Here is a 13,215-nt window from a genome sequence, read left to right as displayed (position 1 = left end):
TCCTCTGCCCAATCCAAAGTTCTTGCATTCTTCCCTTGCCTCCCCTACACACATTATGGATCACCATCCACTTACCATAGAAAACATTCAAATTTTGTTTTTTGGGGATTGGTTTACTTTGATTAGCACGATATTTTCCAACTCCCTCCATTTACCTGCAAATGCTATAATTTCATTTCTCTTTAAGGCTGAGAATATTCCATTGCATGTATATACCACAGTTTCTTTATCCATTCATCTATAGAAGGGCATCTAGGTTGGTCCTGTAGTTTAGCTATTTTGAATTGAGCTGCTATAAACATTGAGTAGCTATGTCACTGTTGTATCCTGATTTTAAATCCTTGGGGTATAGACGGAGGAGTGAGATAGCTGGGTCAAATGGTGATTCTCATAATGTTTTTGGATAATGTATGTGTTTCATTTCACCTGTTTTAAGATTTATCTAGTAGGTTTACTTTCTTTCTCAAAGAACAAGTTCTTGGATTTATTTGTAAATTCTACCATTTTTTTTTCTGTGTTCTGTTTCTGAAGATTATTTTTGAATAAATAACAGCCACCCTAGGTCCTTCTGACTTCATGGAGCCCAAGCACACCTTCTTCTCTGCAGTCGCTACCTTCCTGGAAAGTTAGACTAACCATATTTTTATAAATGGAACTGTGCTTTCCATTGATTTGTGTTCTCACTTCATAGGAGCTTTATTATCATTTCTTTAATCTTCAGTGACATGAAGTTAATGTTTCTTTAAATAAACTCTCAAATGCAGGGAGCCCTGCCGGTTAAAGAGTCTGATTTTTTATGGTGTAAAGTATTTATTTGACTTGCAACCCCCAGTTTCTTTGTTTTCATATAGCAGGCATCTCCAAGTGGGATGTAACGATAAATGAACACTTTTACTTTCTGCCTTTTCTTTTTTCCTGTACCCACGGGTGGGATTCACTGTTCCTCATCTCAGTTTATGAGAAAAGGGCAGAGCAGCTCATTTATGGATTAGTTCTTTCTTTCACACAGTTTGTTCAATAGGAACCTCTTGAAGGGTGTGGGCTTTGTTAGGAGAAAAATTTTCCCACTTCCTCTTGTGATTAGTGAAGTTTGGTTGCAAGATAGTTGGTAATTCTGGAAACCTGAGAACAGGGTGGGGAAACCAAGCCAATAGATCCTGTCCTTCAACAGGTGGCCTTGCCTTGGGAACCAGGGGAGCTGGCTCACCAAGGGTGGGACAACCAGGGACCCCTCAGTTACAAGGCTCTGTGGAAGTCCACGGTCCCACAGGAGCCAAGGACTGGACAGCCTGTTGCAGTGTGATAGGTGGAGTGACACAGCAGCCAAGGTTCCAAGCATCCCGTTTGGTGACACTTCACTTTGTACCTGACCATTGTCTACCCTGTTACCTGTGGCCAGGGCCTTAGGAAACTAGTGAGTCACTGTCTTCCTTTTCTGGTGTTTTCCCCTTTGTTGATACTGGTCCTTAAAGTAGGTGATGGGGTTCAGGAACAATACCCCAAGTCTGGCACCCTGGCATTTGAGAAATGCCAAGTAGCAGGAGGTCAGTCTCACCTGCTGTCTACCCTTTTTCCTTGAGACATGTCATAAAACCTAGGAAGGATTTTCTGACCCTCCCCTGAGATTGGTAATGAGACCTCTAATAGGGAGTTGCCCTTTATCTACCTGGAGGAAAGAAAGATCCTGTTCTCTGAAGATACAGGGATACAGGAGAACCTAAAAAAGATCAGGCCTGGCTAAGTTTCTGTCTTTCTTTCTTTCTTTTTTTTTTAAATTGTAGTTGGACATAATACCTTTATTTTATTTTACTTATTTTTATGTAGTGCTGAGGATCAAACCCAGCCACCTCCTACGTGCTAGGTGAGTGTTCTACTGCTGAGCCCCAGCCCCTCCCCCAGTTTCTTATCACAAGATCATACTGGTTGCCTGTATATTTCCCCACAATCGCCCACTTTTCCTGAAACCTGGAATTGCAGCAAGCAAGCGTATAACCATTGCTTTGGGTTTTCATTTCCTTATGAAAGCTCCTGTGTCACGTGTTAAACCAAAACTTTGAGGGAATCTCTGAAACATAAGGGTTTATTGAGCTGTTTCAGACACTCGTCAGACACTCGTCAGGAAAGAGACCAGATCCTGGGACAAGTTCCTGTAATTTCTGGTAGCAGAACCGGGAAGGGGTTGGAAAAATGTCTGCAGGACCTAGAACTAAGAGAATTTTTATTCCTTTGGAGAAGGAAAGCACAGATGTTTACACCAAACTCATATTGGTCATGGGTGACAAGGGTGGAATTATGCAAAGCAGAGTGAGGGGTCAGAAGGGTGATCCATAGGAAGTGACCTGCTTCTGCATTTGTCCAGTTAACAATTGGGAACGTTTATATGTAAACAGCCCTGCTGATCCTCTGTAATGGGCTTTAAGATTCCAGCACTCATTGAAGAGTAGCTCTCATTATTTTTGGCTTGTAGCTTGTTATTGATTAACCTCTTCCCATTGTTCTTCTCTATCCCCGTAGATTAAGGACATCTCAGAAATTCTTTTATCACATGTAAAAATTTACATGAAATAAATTCATATGCTTTTGTCTTTGTTAGTCTTTTATTATAGGGGCTTTAGCCACAAGTCTAAGAAAAGGTAAAGACGAGATGTTTGTCCTCCCCTATATTAGGTAGGGGTGTGTGGGGTTCCAGAGACGCTGCCTCCTGATGTTATGGGGCTAGGGCCTTCTGTGAAACTGAGGCAGTGCAAAGTCCCCTCCAAGTCCCAATTCTTGGGATCAGGCCAGAAAGACTTCAGATTGTGTTGCTCAGAGTTACAGGAATGAGTTCATTACAAGGGAGAGTAAAGGGGAAAGGGGACCCTCTCAGAAGGTCTCTCTCAAAGGAGACAGTGGGTCCTCTCAGAGAGAAGAGGGATGGCATGTACCTCCTGTCCTCCGGTTTTATAGGAGGTCCCAGGGAAGTTTCCAGAGAGTCTTGACCAGGTCCACCTGGTCCAGGATTTTTGATTGTTAGCAGCATGACATCAGACTTTCAAGTCCCCACTGCCATGACAACTCTAGGTCACTTTGGCCCATGTTGACCTAGTCTTACAGCTTTTATGGTTAGGGGCAATTATCCTTATCTCCCCAAGTTCTGGGATCTGATCTGTTGTAAGAGTCACAAAAGTCCCCTGCTTCAGGGTAACTTGTGTTCTTCTTACCAGCATTTCAGGCCTACGTTTCTCCTGCAGATAACAGGTAGTTTCTGGAGGAATGTAGCATATCCTGTGGACTTAAGCCAGGCAGGGCTGCAGGTAAATTGCTTTTTTTTTTTTTTTTTTTTTAGAGAGAGAGAGAGAGAGAGAGAGAGAGAGAGAGAGAGAGAGAGAGAGAGAGAATTTTTAATATTTATTTTTTAGTTCTCGGCGGACACAACATCTTTGTTGGTATGTGGTGCTGAGGATCGAACCCGGGCCGCACGCATGCCAGGCGAGCGCGCTACCGCTTGAGCCACATCCCCAGCCCCGATAAATTGCTTTTTTAAAAGAGAAAGTTGGGGGAGTCAACACATGGACCCATTTACAGAATTAGTCCCTTAAGCTCATATTCCTACCACTCAATGTCTGTCTGTCCCCTATCACTGATACTTTTTTTTTTTTTTTTTTTGGTACCAGGGATTGAACTCAGGGGCACTCAACCACTGAGCCACATCCTCATCCCTATTTTTTATTTGATTTAGAGACAGGGTCTCATTAAATTGCTCAGTGCCTCTCTTGCTGGGGCTAGCTTTGAACTTGTGATCCTCCTGCCACAGCCTCCCAAGCTGCTGGGATTACAGGCTTGTGCCACTGTGCCCCCAGGCCTCACTGATACTTTAAATAATTCTTTAATAAGTGCCTTGGAACATGGCCTAGGTCTGAGGGCCCTTGAAAGCAACCCTTAGTGTTGGATCTCCCCACTCCTCCTCTGCTTTCTCCCCCTGCTGCCCACCAGTGATCCATGTTGCACCTGACACATGCAACAGCACACCTCATAGTTCTTTCTTAGCTTGAGAGTTTCCATTTTCAGTTGCAATGTCATTTGGAATGGTAAGGATTCCCATAGAAATTGCATTCTTGGTGGTCAGCTCTAAGAGATCTCAGAATTTCTTATGTGAGCAGCTCTTTTTGGGGAGGTTTGCAAGCCATTTATGAAGTGTATAGGTTTGCATCCTATTTACATGTCTGATTTGCTTTTTGCTTAGGCTATTTCTAAATAACATTTTTATTCCTTAAGTGAGGATTGGGATAGAGGAAAGGGAAACCCAAGCTTCAAATGGCATGGAAAAACCAGCCCTTTATCACCACTCTTCTATATGATAATTTACCTATGAATATTTGAAAGTTGTTTCCCATTACATTTTCTAATCATTAGGGGCCCATCTTTTCTGCTCCCCTTCCCCTTTTTCATTTATTGCCCTAGTTGGCTGTATCCACTGGCTTCCTAGGGAAATAAAGAATCAGCAGAAGCTGATTGGAATTTTTCAAATGCATAGAAATAGCAGGACACAAACACTATGAGTGGGTGTGCCCCTCTATGACAGTGCAGTGGCTTGTATCAGATGAGAGAGAGAGAGAGAGAGAAAGAATATGAATTTTCCCTTCTCCCTGATTATTGCCCACTTATTACCCCCTCCCCAGAACTAATTTCCCATCAAAATCTTGAGGGTGAAAGTGGTAGGTTAGTTTGAGGTTTTAAGTAAGTGGTTTACTACCACCGCTCATAAGCAGAGATTAAAATGCAAATCCTCTGGCTCAGTAGGTAGGATGGGGATATGAAGTATTCTTTTGTTGGGGAGGGGGAGGGGGGAGTGGAATCCACAACAGACACAGTAATCAAGGCTCATCAGTGGGAATTGCTGCATTCCTAGGCTCTCAGGCAGCTTTGCGGAGTGCTGAATTTTGGGAAATGGTACCAGGACACTAGAGGAAAGGACTGGCTCTGCTGCCAATCTGTCCTGTGTGGTATGGAGAGTATTCCCAGGGATAGAAGGCTTCCACCCATTTGCAGCAGCCTCCTGCTTGACTGCATTTGAGTAAGGAGGAAAACTCCAGTCCTGCCCATGGGAGTGAGGGCGTGGGCCCCCAACCTGGGAAGGAATTGTCCCTGAGGGTCTGAGGGGCTATCATTCTTCAAAGAAAGATCAGTTGCTGCAGGTTCTCAGCTTCTGCTCAATCAAATGCATTCTGCAGCTGTGAATTTTCCGCTAACTTCAGACAGTCTAAAGATAATGATTTCTAAAGGGGTCATAGATAGATTTGAGTTGGAATTTAACATTAATAGCATATATACAGCATTTGTTTGCATCAAGAAATCAGACAAGGGTGATTTGTAGAAATTCTACAAAACTGGGGGAGAATTTTTGGCCTGGAATTATGTTGTCCAATCTGGTAATCCCTAGCCACCTAGGCGTAGTAAGCACTTAACATGTGGTTCTTCTGAATTAAATGTGCTATAAGGACAGTGTGTATTTAAGATTACAAAAGGAATGTAAAATAACGTATTAATAATTGTTTAATAGTGATTGTATATTGAAATAATGTTTTGGTTATTTTGTTTAAAAAGAATATAATAAAATTAATTTCCCCTTTTTTTTCTTTCTTTGTTGCTATAAGAAACTTTAGTGGCTCATATTGAATTTCTGTTGGACCCTGCTGAGCAGGTTTTATCCTGATTTTCCTGTTTACATAGGAGACTTTTCCCCACTAGATGAAGGAAAGGAATACTCTGTTCTTAAATTCTGAATACTTCTGGCTGGATATTTCTTTTCTTGGAGCCTGTAGGAGGTGGCAAGCAAATTTTTCCCACTAGAGGGAGATATATTACAATTTCAGGAAGTCTGGGATTAGCATGTCAACTGCTATTTATGAATATCCTTTTTTAAAAAGAAGAGACTAGCTCGAGTTTTTGCTTTGTTTCACGTGTGCATAATTTCAGTGTTTCTGGAGTTTGCATTTTGTGTAAGCGTGAGGCTGAAATAAAAGAGGGAATAGGCAGAGAGGTTTCCCACTGTCTCCAGAATGAATTCTGAGCTTTCTGTTACTTCTTTGTGGGATTGCAGTCACTTGTCTGTTGCCCATGGACTGTTTCCTTGGACTGGAGCCCAGGCACAATGCAAAACACACAATGTGGCCTTGTGTATAGCTGTAACAGAAAAGACCAGTGCCCCACTACAATTGCACGCCTGCTGTCATCATGCCCCTGTGTGACACCCCATGCATGTGGGATACACATCAATGGGTTCCTGGAGCTGTGATGTGGTTCCCTGGGCCAGCGTGCAACACCCTGTCCTTTCCTCTTGTTCTTTGGAGCAGTGTTGCCTGGGGTGTGGGCCTGGGGCTACTGCGTCCATCTAGTGCATGTGAGTCTGCTCCTTTCCTTGTCTATGTATTCCTTGTCCCTCTTTAATGATTCTGATGGCTTTGTCACTACCATTGTACTGAGGACCCCTATGCCTTTATCTCTCCCTTAGGACTTTCTTTGAGCCCCACCCCCACCCACTCCTCTGTCTCCTGGACATCACACAGGCCTCAAGGTTAGCCCTCATGTCCACTATCAAGGCACTACTCAGCCCAAGGCAGTTTCATATTTTCTGTTTGTGTCTCTTCCCCAGTGGACAGGACGCCCCCAGAGGCTGAGAGCTTTGCCAGTCAGATTCTTTTTCATTTTTTCATTCCTAGTATCTCACATGAGGTCTGGTTATTGCACACCCTTAAGAAGAATCAAAGATTTTGTTGTTTAAAAAAACAGATAAGCCATCATGTCATTAACTTAGGAACACATTTTGACCCTGATTTGATTCCATTTTATTCTATCTTGTGAGCATTTTGTCCTAGAATCGTCATGATCACTATCATTTGGTGGCACAGTCCATATAGAAACAAATTTAATTACCTGTCCAACTGGGGAATTTGCACCAGCCTCCCCCAGTTACCCTCTGTTGGACACTTTTCTCCTCTGATCCCCTCTCCTTCTGTGACCCTTATTACAAGTTGAAAGGGCCATTTCCACCAGCCCCATCCTGTATTTCCAAGAACTTAGGTCCCAGAAAACCAGAAAGGAGGTCAAGGAGTGTGATGGGCTTGTGCCCCCACCCCGTCTGCTTTTGCAGGACATTCTCCAATTTCTTTTAGTGCCTTTGCTCTGTAGCCAACCCGTTTGTTTAGACTTGTGACTAATGGAGACTGTTTTTCTTGTCAGAGCATGAAGAGGAACTGGACCAGGAATTTGAGTTGGAGGCTGACGCTTTCTTTGGAGGACTAAAGAAGGTACAAAGTGGACCAATGGTGAATTTTCTCAACTTTCAAATCTAGTGTTTTGTATCACTTATATATTTGGAGTTTGCCAGGTACAGTATGGTATTCAGCAATAACCGGGAATAAAGTGCCTTCCTAGAGTAGAAATATGAGAGTGTCGGGCTGGATAAGGCATTCTCCGTGGTTATTTTCTTGTTCTCGGCCTCTTCTTAAGGCACCAGAAATCTGGTTATGTAACCTTATTGGTTAGTACAATTTTCACCTGGGTCAAGCTCAGGAAGTCCCGTCTTGATCTAGCTGTATCTGTTAGAATCAACCATGGCCCTGGGCACTCCCTGTGCCTGCCCTTGGCAACTGTCCTTCAGCCTCTCAGTGGCCCCACTGTGCCCGCTGTTGTGGAGCATGCGGGGAATGGCCACCCCTTTCTTCCTCCCCTGCCCTGGTAGAGGAATGGCTCCTTTGTCTTTTGCTGCAGTTTATTTTGTAGCAGGCAGGATGGCCACTGTTCCATCAGACCCTGTACCCTTTTGATACGACAGGTAGCACTTCCGTGCTAGAGAATGTCGTAGGTGGGCACCAGCACCTCCCCTAAGTCTTCCCATCAGCACCTTTTTTCCCTGAAATTCTTCTCATTCTTCCCTTGTAAGTTTCCCAGGAACCTGTTTTAATACTGACTTGGATATCAAGAGGTCCACAGCCCAGCTCTTGGTTTGAGGTTCAGGTCAAAGGTCAAATCCAGTTATGAGCTAGGTAGTTGTTTTCTGTTTCAATGTTCTTGTTTTTTTTTTTTTTTTTTTTTTTTTGGTACTGGGGATTAAACCCAGGTGGTGCACTTAGCCACTGAGCCACATCCCCAGACCTTTTTTTTGTGTGTGTGTTTTATATATAGAGAGAGTCTCCGTGAATTTCTTAGGGCCTTGCTAAGTTACTGAGGCTAGCTTTGAACTTGTGATCCTCTTGTCTCAGCCTCCCGAGCTGCTAGGGTTCCAGATGTGTGCCACTATACCCAGCTTCAAAATGTTTTAAAAATGATGTCAAAGCACTGCTTTTTACCACTTCTACTCTACGTATATGGTATAATGGGGTGGCCTGCAACCTCACAGAGTAGGTTCCTGCTCAGGAGGTGTGAGCTGCCTAGGAAAATTAAAAAGTCTGAAATAATTAGTAAGAAATAAAGACCAAGCCAGAAATTAGATATAAAAAGAGGAGCAGCTGATGGGTCTTCCAGTCCAGATAGGAGCTGGAACTGAACAACTAAAAAAAAGGCTCCTATTCTGTATTTAAGGGGGAGTCCATCAAAGGCAGGGACAAGGTTTCAGCAGGAGGAGTCTTGGTTTGGAGCTTGCTTTGCAGTGTGGCAGGGGTCTTGCAGTAAACAGGCTGATGGGCATTTGGGCAAGCCGCACCCATCTCTGGGAAGCTGTGTGGCTCCACCCAGTCACTCCCACCTCTGTAGCTATGCTAGAACTTGAGCCGTGAGCTAGGTAGGACCCCACGTGAACCAGGCATTCTCAAACCAGTGGATTCCTACAGGGAGTTCCTAATACCAGGCTTTCCTGCCTAAATGGCTCCAACATCGCTTTAGTCCGTGCACGGTTGATGGATGGCCCCTGGCATACCAGATATCGTTTCAATCATCTTTTGTGGGCTGGCTTGAGACATAAAATAATGCGTACAGTTCTGAGCATCCTACTTACCAATGAACTTTTGGAGGACAATTCATCTCAGAGTTGGGCACTGCCTGTACTGCTGTTTTTCTCCCTTGACAGTTGCCAATCTTGCCAAGTTGTTACAAGTTTACTTCAATTTCCATTTTGGTTTGCTGGGGTGGTCTGTCCCTCATCCAGCTCTGGCTCTATACAGAGGCAGTATGTTTGACGTAAGGCCCATGTTTATCTGGTACTAGGAGGAGAGCCCTGTATTGCATGGGTGCTCTTCCTGGCTTTTATTGCTCTATCCCTGGACTACTTCCATGAAAAATTGGATGTAAATTGAATTTGCAATCATGGCATCCTTTTGTAGATGTTTCTTGTTCACATAGCCCTCTCATAGTAAGAAGGGGAGGTTGGTAGGTTTGTGCCCATTTCAGAGATGAGGAAACTTGGGAAGTTTCTGTCAAGGTGGAATTTGGGATGTAACAGGAAATGACCCTCATGAATCTCTCTCTCTCTTTTTTTTTATCTTTGTTGTGATATTAGCTTTCGTTTTATTTATTTTTTTATTGGTTGTTCACAACATTACAAAGCTCTTGACATATCATATTTCATACATTAGATTGAAGTGGGTTATGAACCCCCAATTTTACCCCAAATGCAGATTGCAGAATCACGTCGGTTACACATCCACAATTTTACATAATGCCCTATTAGTAATTGTTGTATTCTGCTACCTTTCCTATCCCCTACTATCCCCCCTCCCCTCCCCTCCCATCTTCTCTCTCTACCCCATCTACTGTAATTCATTTCTTTCCTTGTTTATTTTCCCATTCCCCTCACAACCTCTTATATATAATTTTGTATAGCAATGAGGGTCTCCCTTCATTTCCCTGCAATTTCCATTTTCTCTCCCTTTCCCTCCCATCTCATGTCTCTGTTTAATGTTAATCTTTTCTTCCTACTCTTCCTCCCTGCTCTGTTCATAGTTGCTCTCATTATATCAAAGAAGACATTTGGTATTTGTTTTTTAGGGATTGGCTAGCTTCACTAAGCACAATCTGCTCTAGTGCCATCCATTTCCCTGCAAATTCTATGATTTTGTCATTTTTTATTGCTGCATAGTACTCCATTGTGTATAGATGCCACATTTTTTTTTTTTTTATCCATTCATCTATTGAAGGGCATCTGGGTTGGTTCCACAGTCTAGCTATTGTGAATTGTGCTGCTATGAACATCGATGTGGCAGTCTCCCTGTAGCATGCTCCTCATGAATCTCTTTAGAGATAAAACACTATTGAATCTCTGATGATAACAACAACAAAACACAGGGATTTTTTTTTTCCTGTGTAGTCACAATTCTGGCATTTCAGATAATACTGAATAACATAGATTTTTTTTTTTTTTTTTTTTTTTGCCAGGGGCCAAAATAAGCAAACTGATTTTAGAACAAGAAACTTTTAGCTGAAGAGATGCTATTGTGAGGTAGTATGAGAACATGAACACAGGGTCAGGCTCGGACAAGTTTTTGAGCTCTGGCTGGATTTCCTTGTCAAGTGCAGGCTCAGCCCAGGGTGTGCTGCTATTTCTAGACAAAGGGGCTTTGTGTTCACTGACTTCCTGCCTCCCACCAAATTCCATTAGTCCAGCTGCCTGACTCTCACTAAGGCTCTAGAGTTCTGGGGAGTTGATCTCTCCCCAGCCATTCTCTTTGGTGGCCCTCATAAGAGGCCAGGGGTGTTGACAGTCAGGCCCACCCTGCCTTTGTGGAAAAAAAACACACACAAGGCACAGATACATGTGCGTGGGAGCTCTAAGGACTAGTCCTTTGCCATCCCCACACATCTTTCTCTTTCCCTCCATCCATGTGACAATTTACCCCTCTGCCCGGGGCTACTGAGCACCTGTTTTCTCATCTGTTTACATTTCATTACCTTGCACGTGGGTGGGTGGTTTGGAGTCTTAGAGTTTAGAGAGAAAATGACGGGTCCTGGCGGATATCCAACAAATGAAGGAAATTGATACCACGCCCTGAGGTTCTAGATGCTCCTCACTGAATATTTCCCATTTTGGAGGCTTTAACAGGTGGCAAGCAAATGCTCCTTTAGTCTGAATTCTAATCAAAGGAAAATGTTAAGTGTGGACAGAAGAGGAATCGTGACCTTAATAAGAAAGCTCGTGTTCTCCAGCCAGCCCGTTCCTTGCCCATTAGTCAATGGCTGGCTGAACCTCAGCGCCACGGACATTTGGGACCAGAAGATTCTTCTCTTGGGGAGTTGCTCTGTACCTTGTAAAATGCCAATCAGATTGTATTTCCCATGTCTTGACCGTTAAGAATGTCACCAGGGGGCTGGGGATGTGGCTCAAGTGGTAGCGCGCTTGTCTGGCATGTGTGCGACCCGGGTTTGATCCTCAGCACCACATACAAACAAAGATGTTGTGTCTGCCAAGAAGTAAAAAATAAATATTAAAAATTCTCTCTCTCTCTCTCTCTCTCTCTCTCTCTCTCTCTCTCTCTCTCTCCCCTCACTCTCTCTTTAAAAAAAAAAAAATGCTCTCACTTTAAAAAAAAAAAAAAAAAAGAATGTCACCAGGCACTGCCAAAGCCTCCCAGGGGGCAGGATCACCCACTTCCTAGAACAGCTGTTCTATCCAGTAGTGAAGGGCTTTGCCCCCAGTCCCTTGGTCATGTTGACTTGACATTCTCACCTCTGCCCATCCTGTTTCCTCATCTGGAGGTGTCTCCCCTCTTCCCTTTCTGGCCCTTACACTTCAGATCTCACCTGGGTTTGCCCGTCATGGATGTGTTGCCTGAACCTCAAAGGTGTGCTTAGCCCCCAACCCTTCCCTACCTCTCTCTATACTTCCTTCCACAGCTTTTAATGAAGGTGTTTCTGTGTCTAAGTTCATGTTGGGAACAGCAGTGAATCAGAGAGACAAGGTTCCATGCTAGTGTCTCCTAGTGGGGACAGACCAACAACAGATAAATGGACAAATGTAGGCTGGGCAAGGTGGTGCTTGTCTGTAATCCCAGCAACTCAGGAGACTGAGGCAGGAAGATCTCAAATTTGAGGCCAGTCTAAGACCCTATCTCAAAATTAGAACCCCCCCCCCAAAAAAAAAAGAGCCTCCACAAACAAGCAAACAAACAAACAAACAAAACCACCAGGGATGGGAATGTAGGTCAGTGGTAAAGTGCCCCTGGGTTCAATTTCTAGTACCATTTAAAAAAAAAATGTGCAAATGTAACAGCCCAGATTGAGCTAAATGGTACAAAGGTGTTCTAATCCATTTACATTACTATAGCAAAATACCTGAGGTAGGCTATTTTATAAAGAAAAGAGGCTTATTTTGGCTCACAGTTCTTTAGGTGCAAGGTTGAGAGGCCTGAACCTCAACACCTGGGACAACACCTTCTGGGTGCCCACTGGAGCAACCTTCTTGCTGTCAGAGTGAGTCCCAAGGTGGCACAGGGCATCACACAGCAAGGGACAGTGAGAGCTCATGTGTCTGTGTGGTCTCTCTTCTTATAGAATGACCTAATGACCTTTTTCCTAAGGTCCCCTCTAAACACCAGAGTTGGATTAAGCTTCCACCCTCTTTATACCTCATGGTGGGAATTAAATTTCAACACTTGAAGCTTTGGGGGACATACTCATCTAGATCCAAATCATAGCAGAAGGAAATAAGCAGGCTATTGTGATAATGATGCTTTGGATCGGGTCGCATGCCCTATTATTATAAGGTGGCTGGTAAAGTGTCATTTTGTATTAGCTATTCTCACTAGACTGTCAGTCTCACAGGCGGGGCTGGAATTTAATAATTTCTGTATCTTCTATGCCTGGGACAGAGTAGATGAGTATTTTAATGAAGCTATCTGCAGGAAAGAGTGGATGCTTTGAAGTGAAATGCATCAGTCCCAAATGCGGGCAGACAGACCGACAGATACGTAGGTAACTGCTAGGTGGACAGTGTTCATATCACATCAGGAGAGACCATGTGAGCACCTCCTGCTGCTGGGAGGAGGAGGTCGACCTTCTGTCCAGCTCATGTGTAGGATTTGGCCAGATCTCCTCGGTAGAGGAGATACTAATTTGGGGTTGTGGGTGGGGCAGGTCACCATGATTGGAAAAGGGAAGGGCACGTTGGAGATACGCAGGTGCCAGGTGCAGCTGCATTTAGGACAGGGAAAGGGGGCTGGGCCCGACCACAGTCCTCCATGTGTCAGTGATGGTAGGATTTGGAAGATCACAGTCCAAATCAGGATGCCTTCAAGCCATGGCGTGGTG

At 43.9% G+C, this 13,215-nt stretch overlaps 1 protein-coding gene across 1 annotated transcript in view; it reads left to right on the top strand.

Moving 5' to 3' along the window:
* Nucleotides 1–13,215, top strand: part of HHAT (hedgehog acyltransferase) — a 311,192-nt gene that overhangs the window by 25,524 nt on the left and 272,453 nt on the right. The window contains exon 3 of the mRNA XM_081298856.1: nt 7,219–7,286. Coding sequence (XP_081154982.1) covers nt 7,219–7,286 — 68 coding nt within the window. The remainder of the gene's footprint in view (nt 1–7,218; nt 7,287–13,215) is intronic.

The sequence above is a fragment of the Spermophilus citellus genome (genome assembly GCF_964194105.1).
Source record: "Spermophilus citellus genome assembly, chromosome: 6".
Lineage (NCBI taxonomy): Eukaryota > Metazoa > Chordata > Mammalia > Rodentia > Sciuridae > Spermophilus > Spermophilus citellus.
This window is presented reverse-complemented; position numbering and strand designations above follow the sequence as displayed.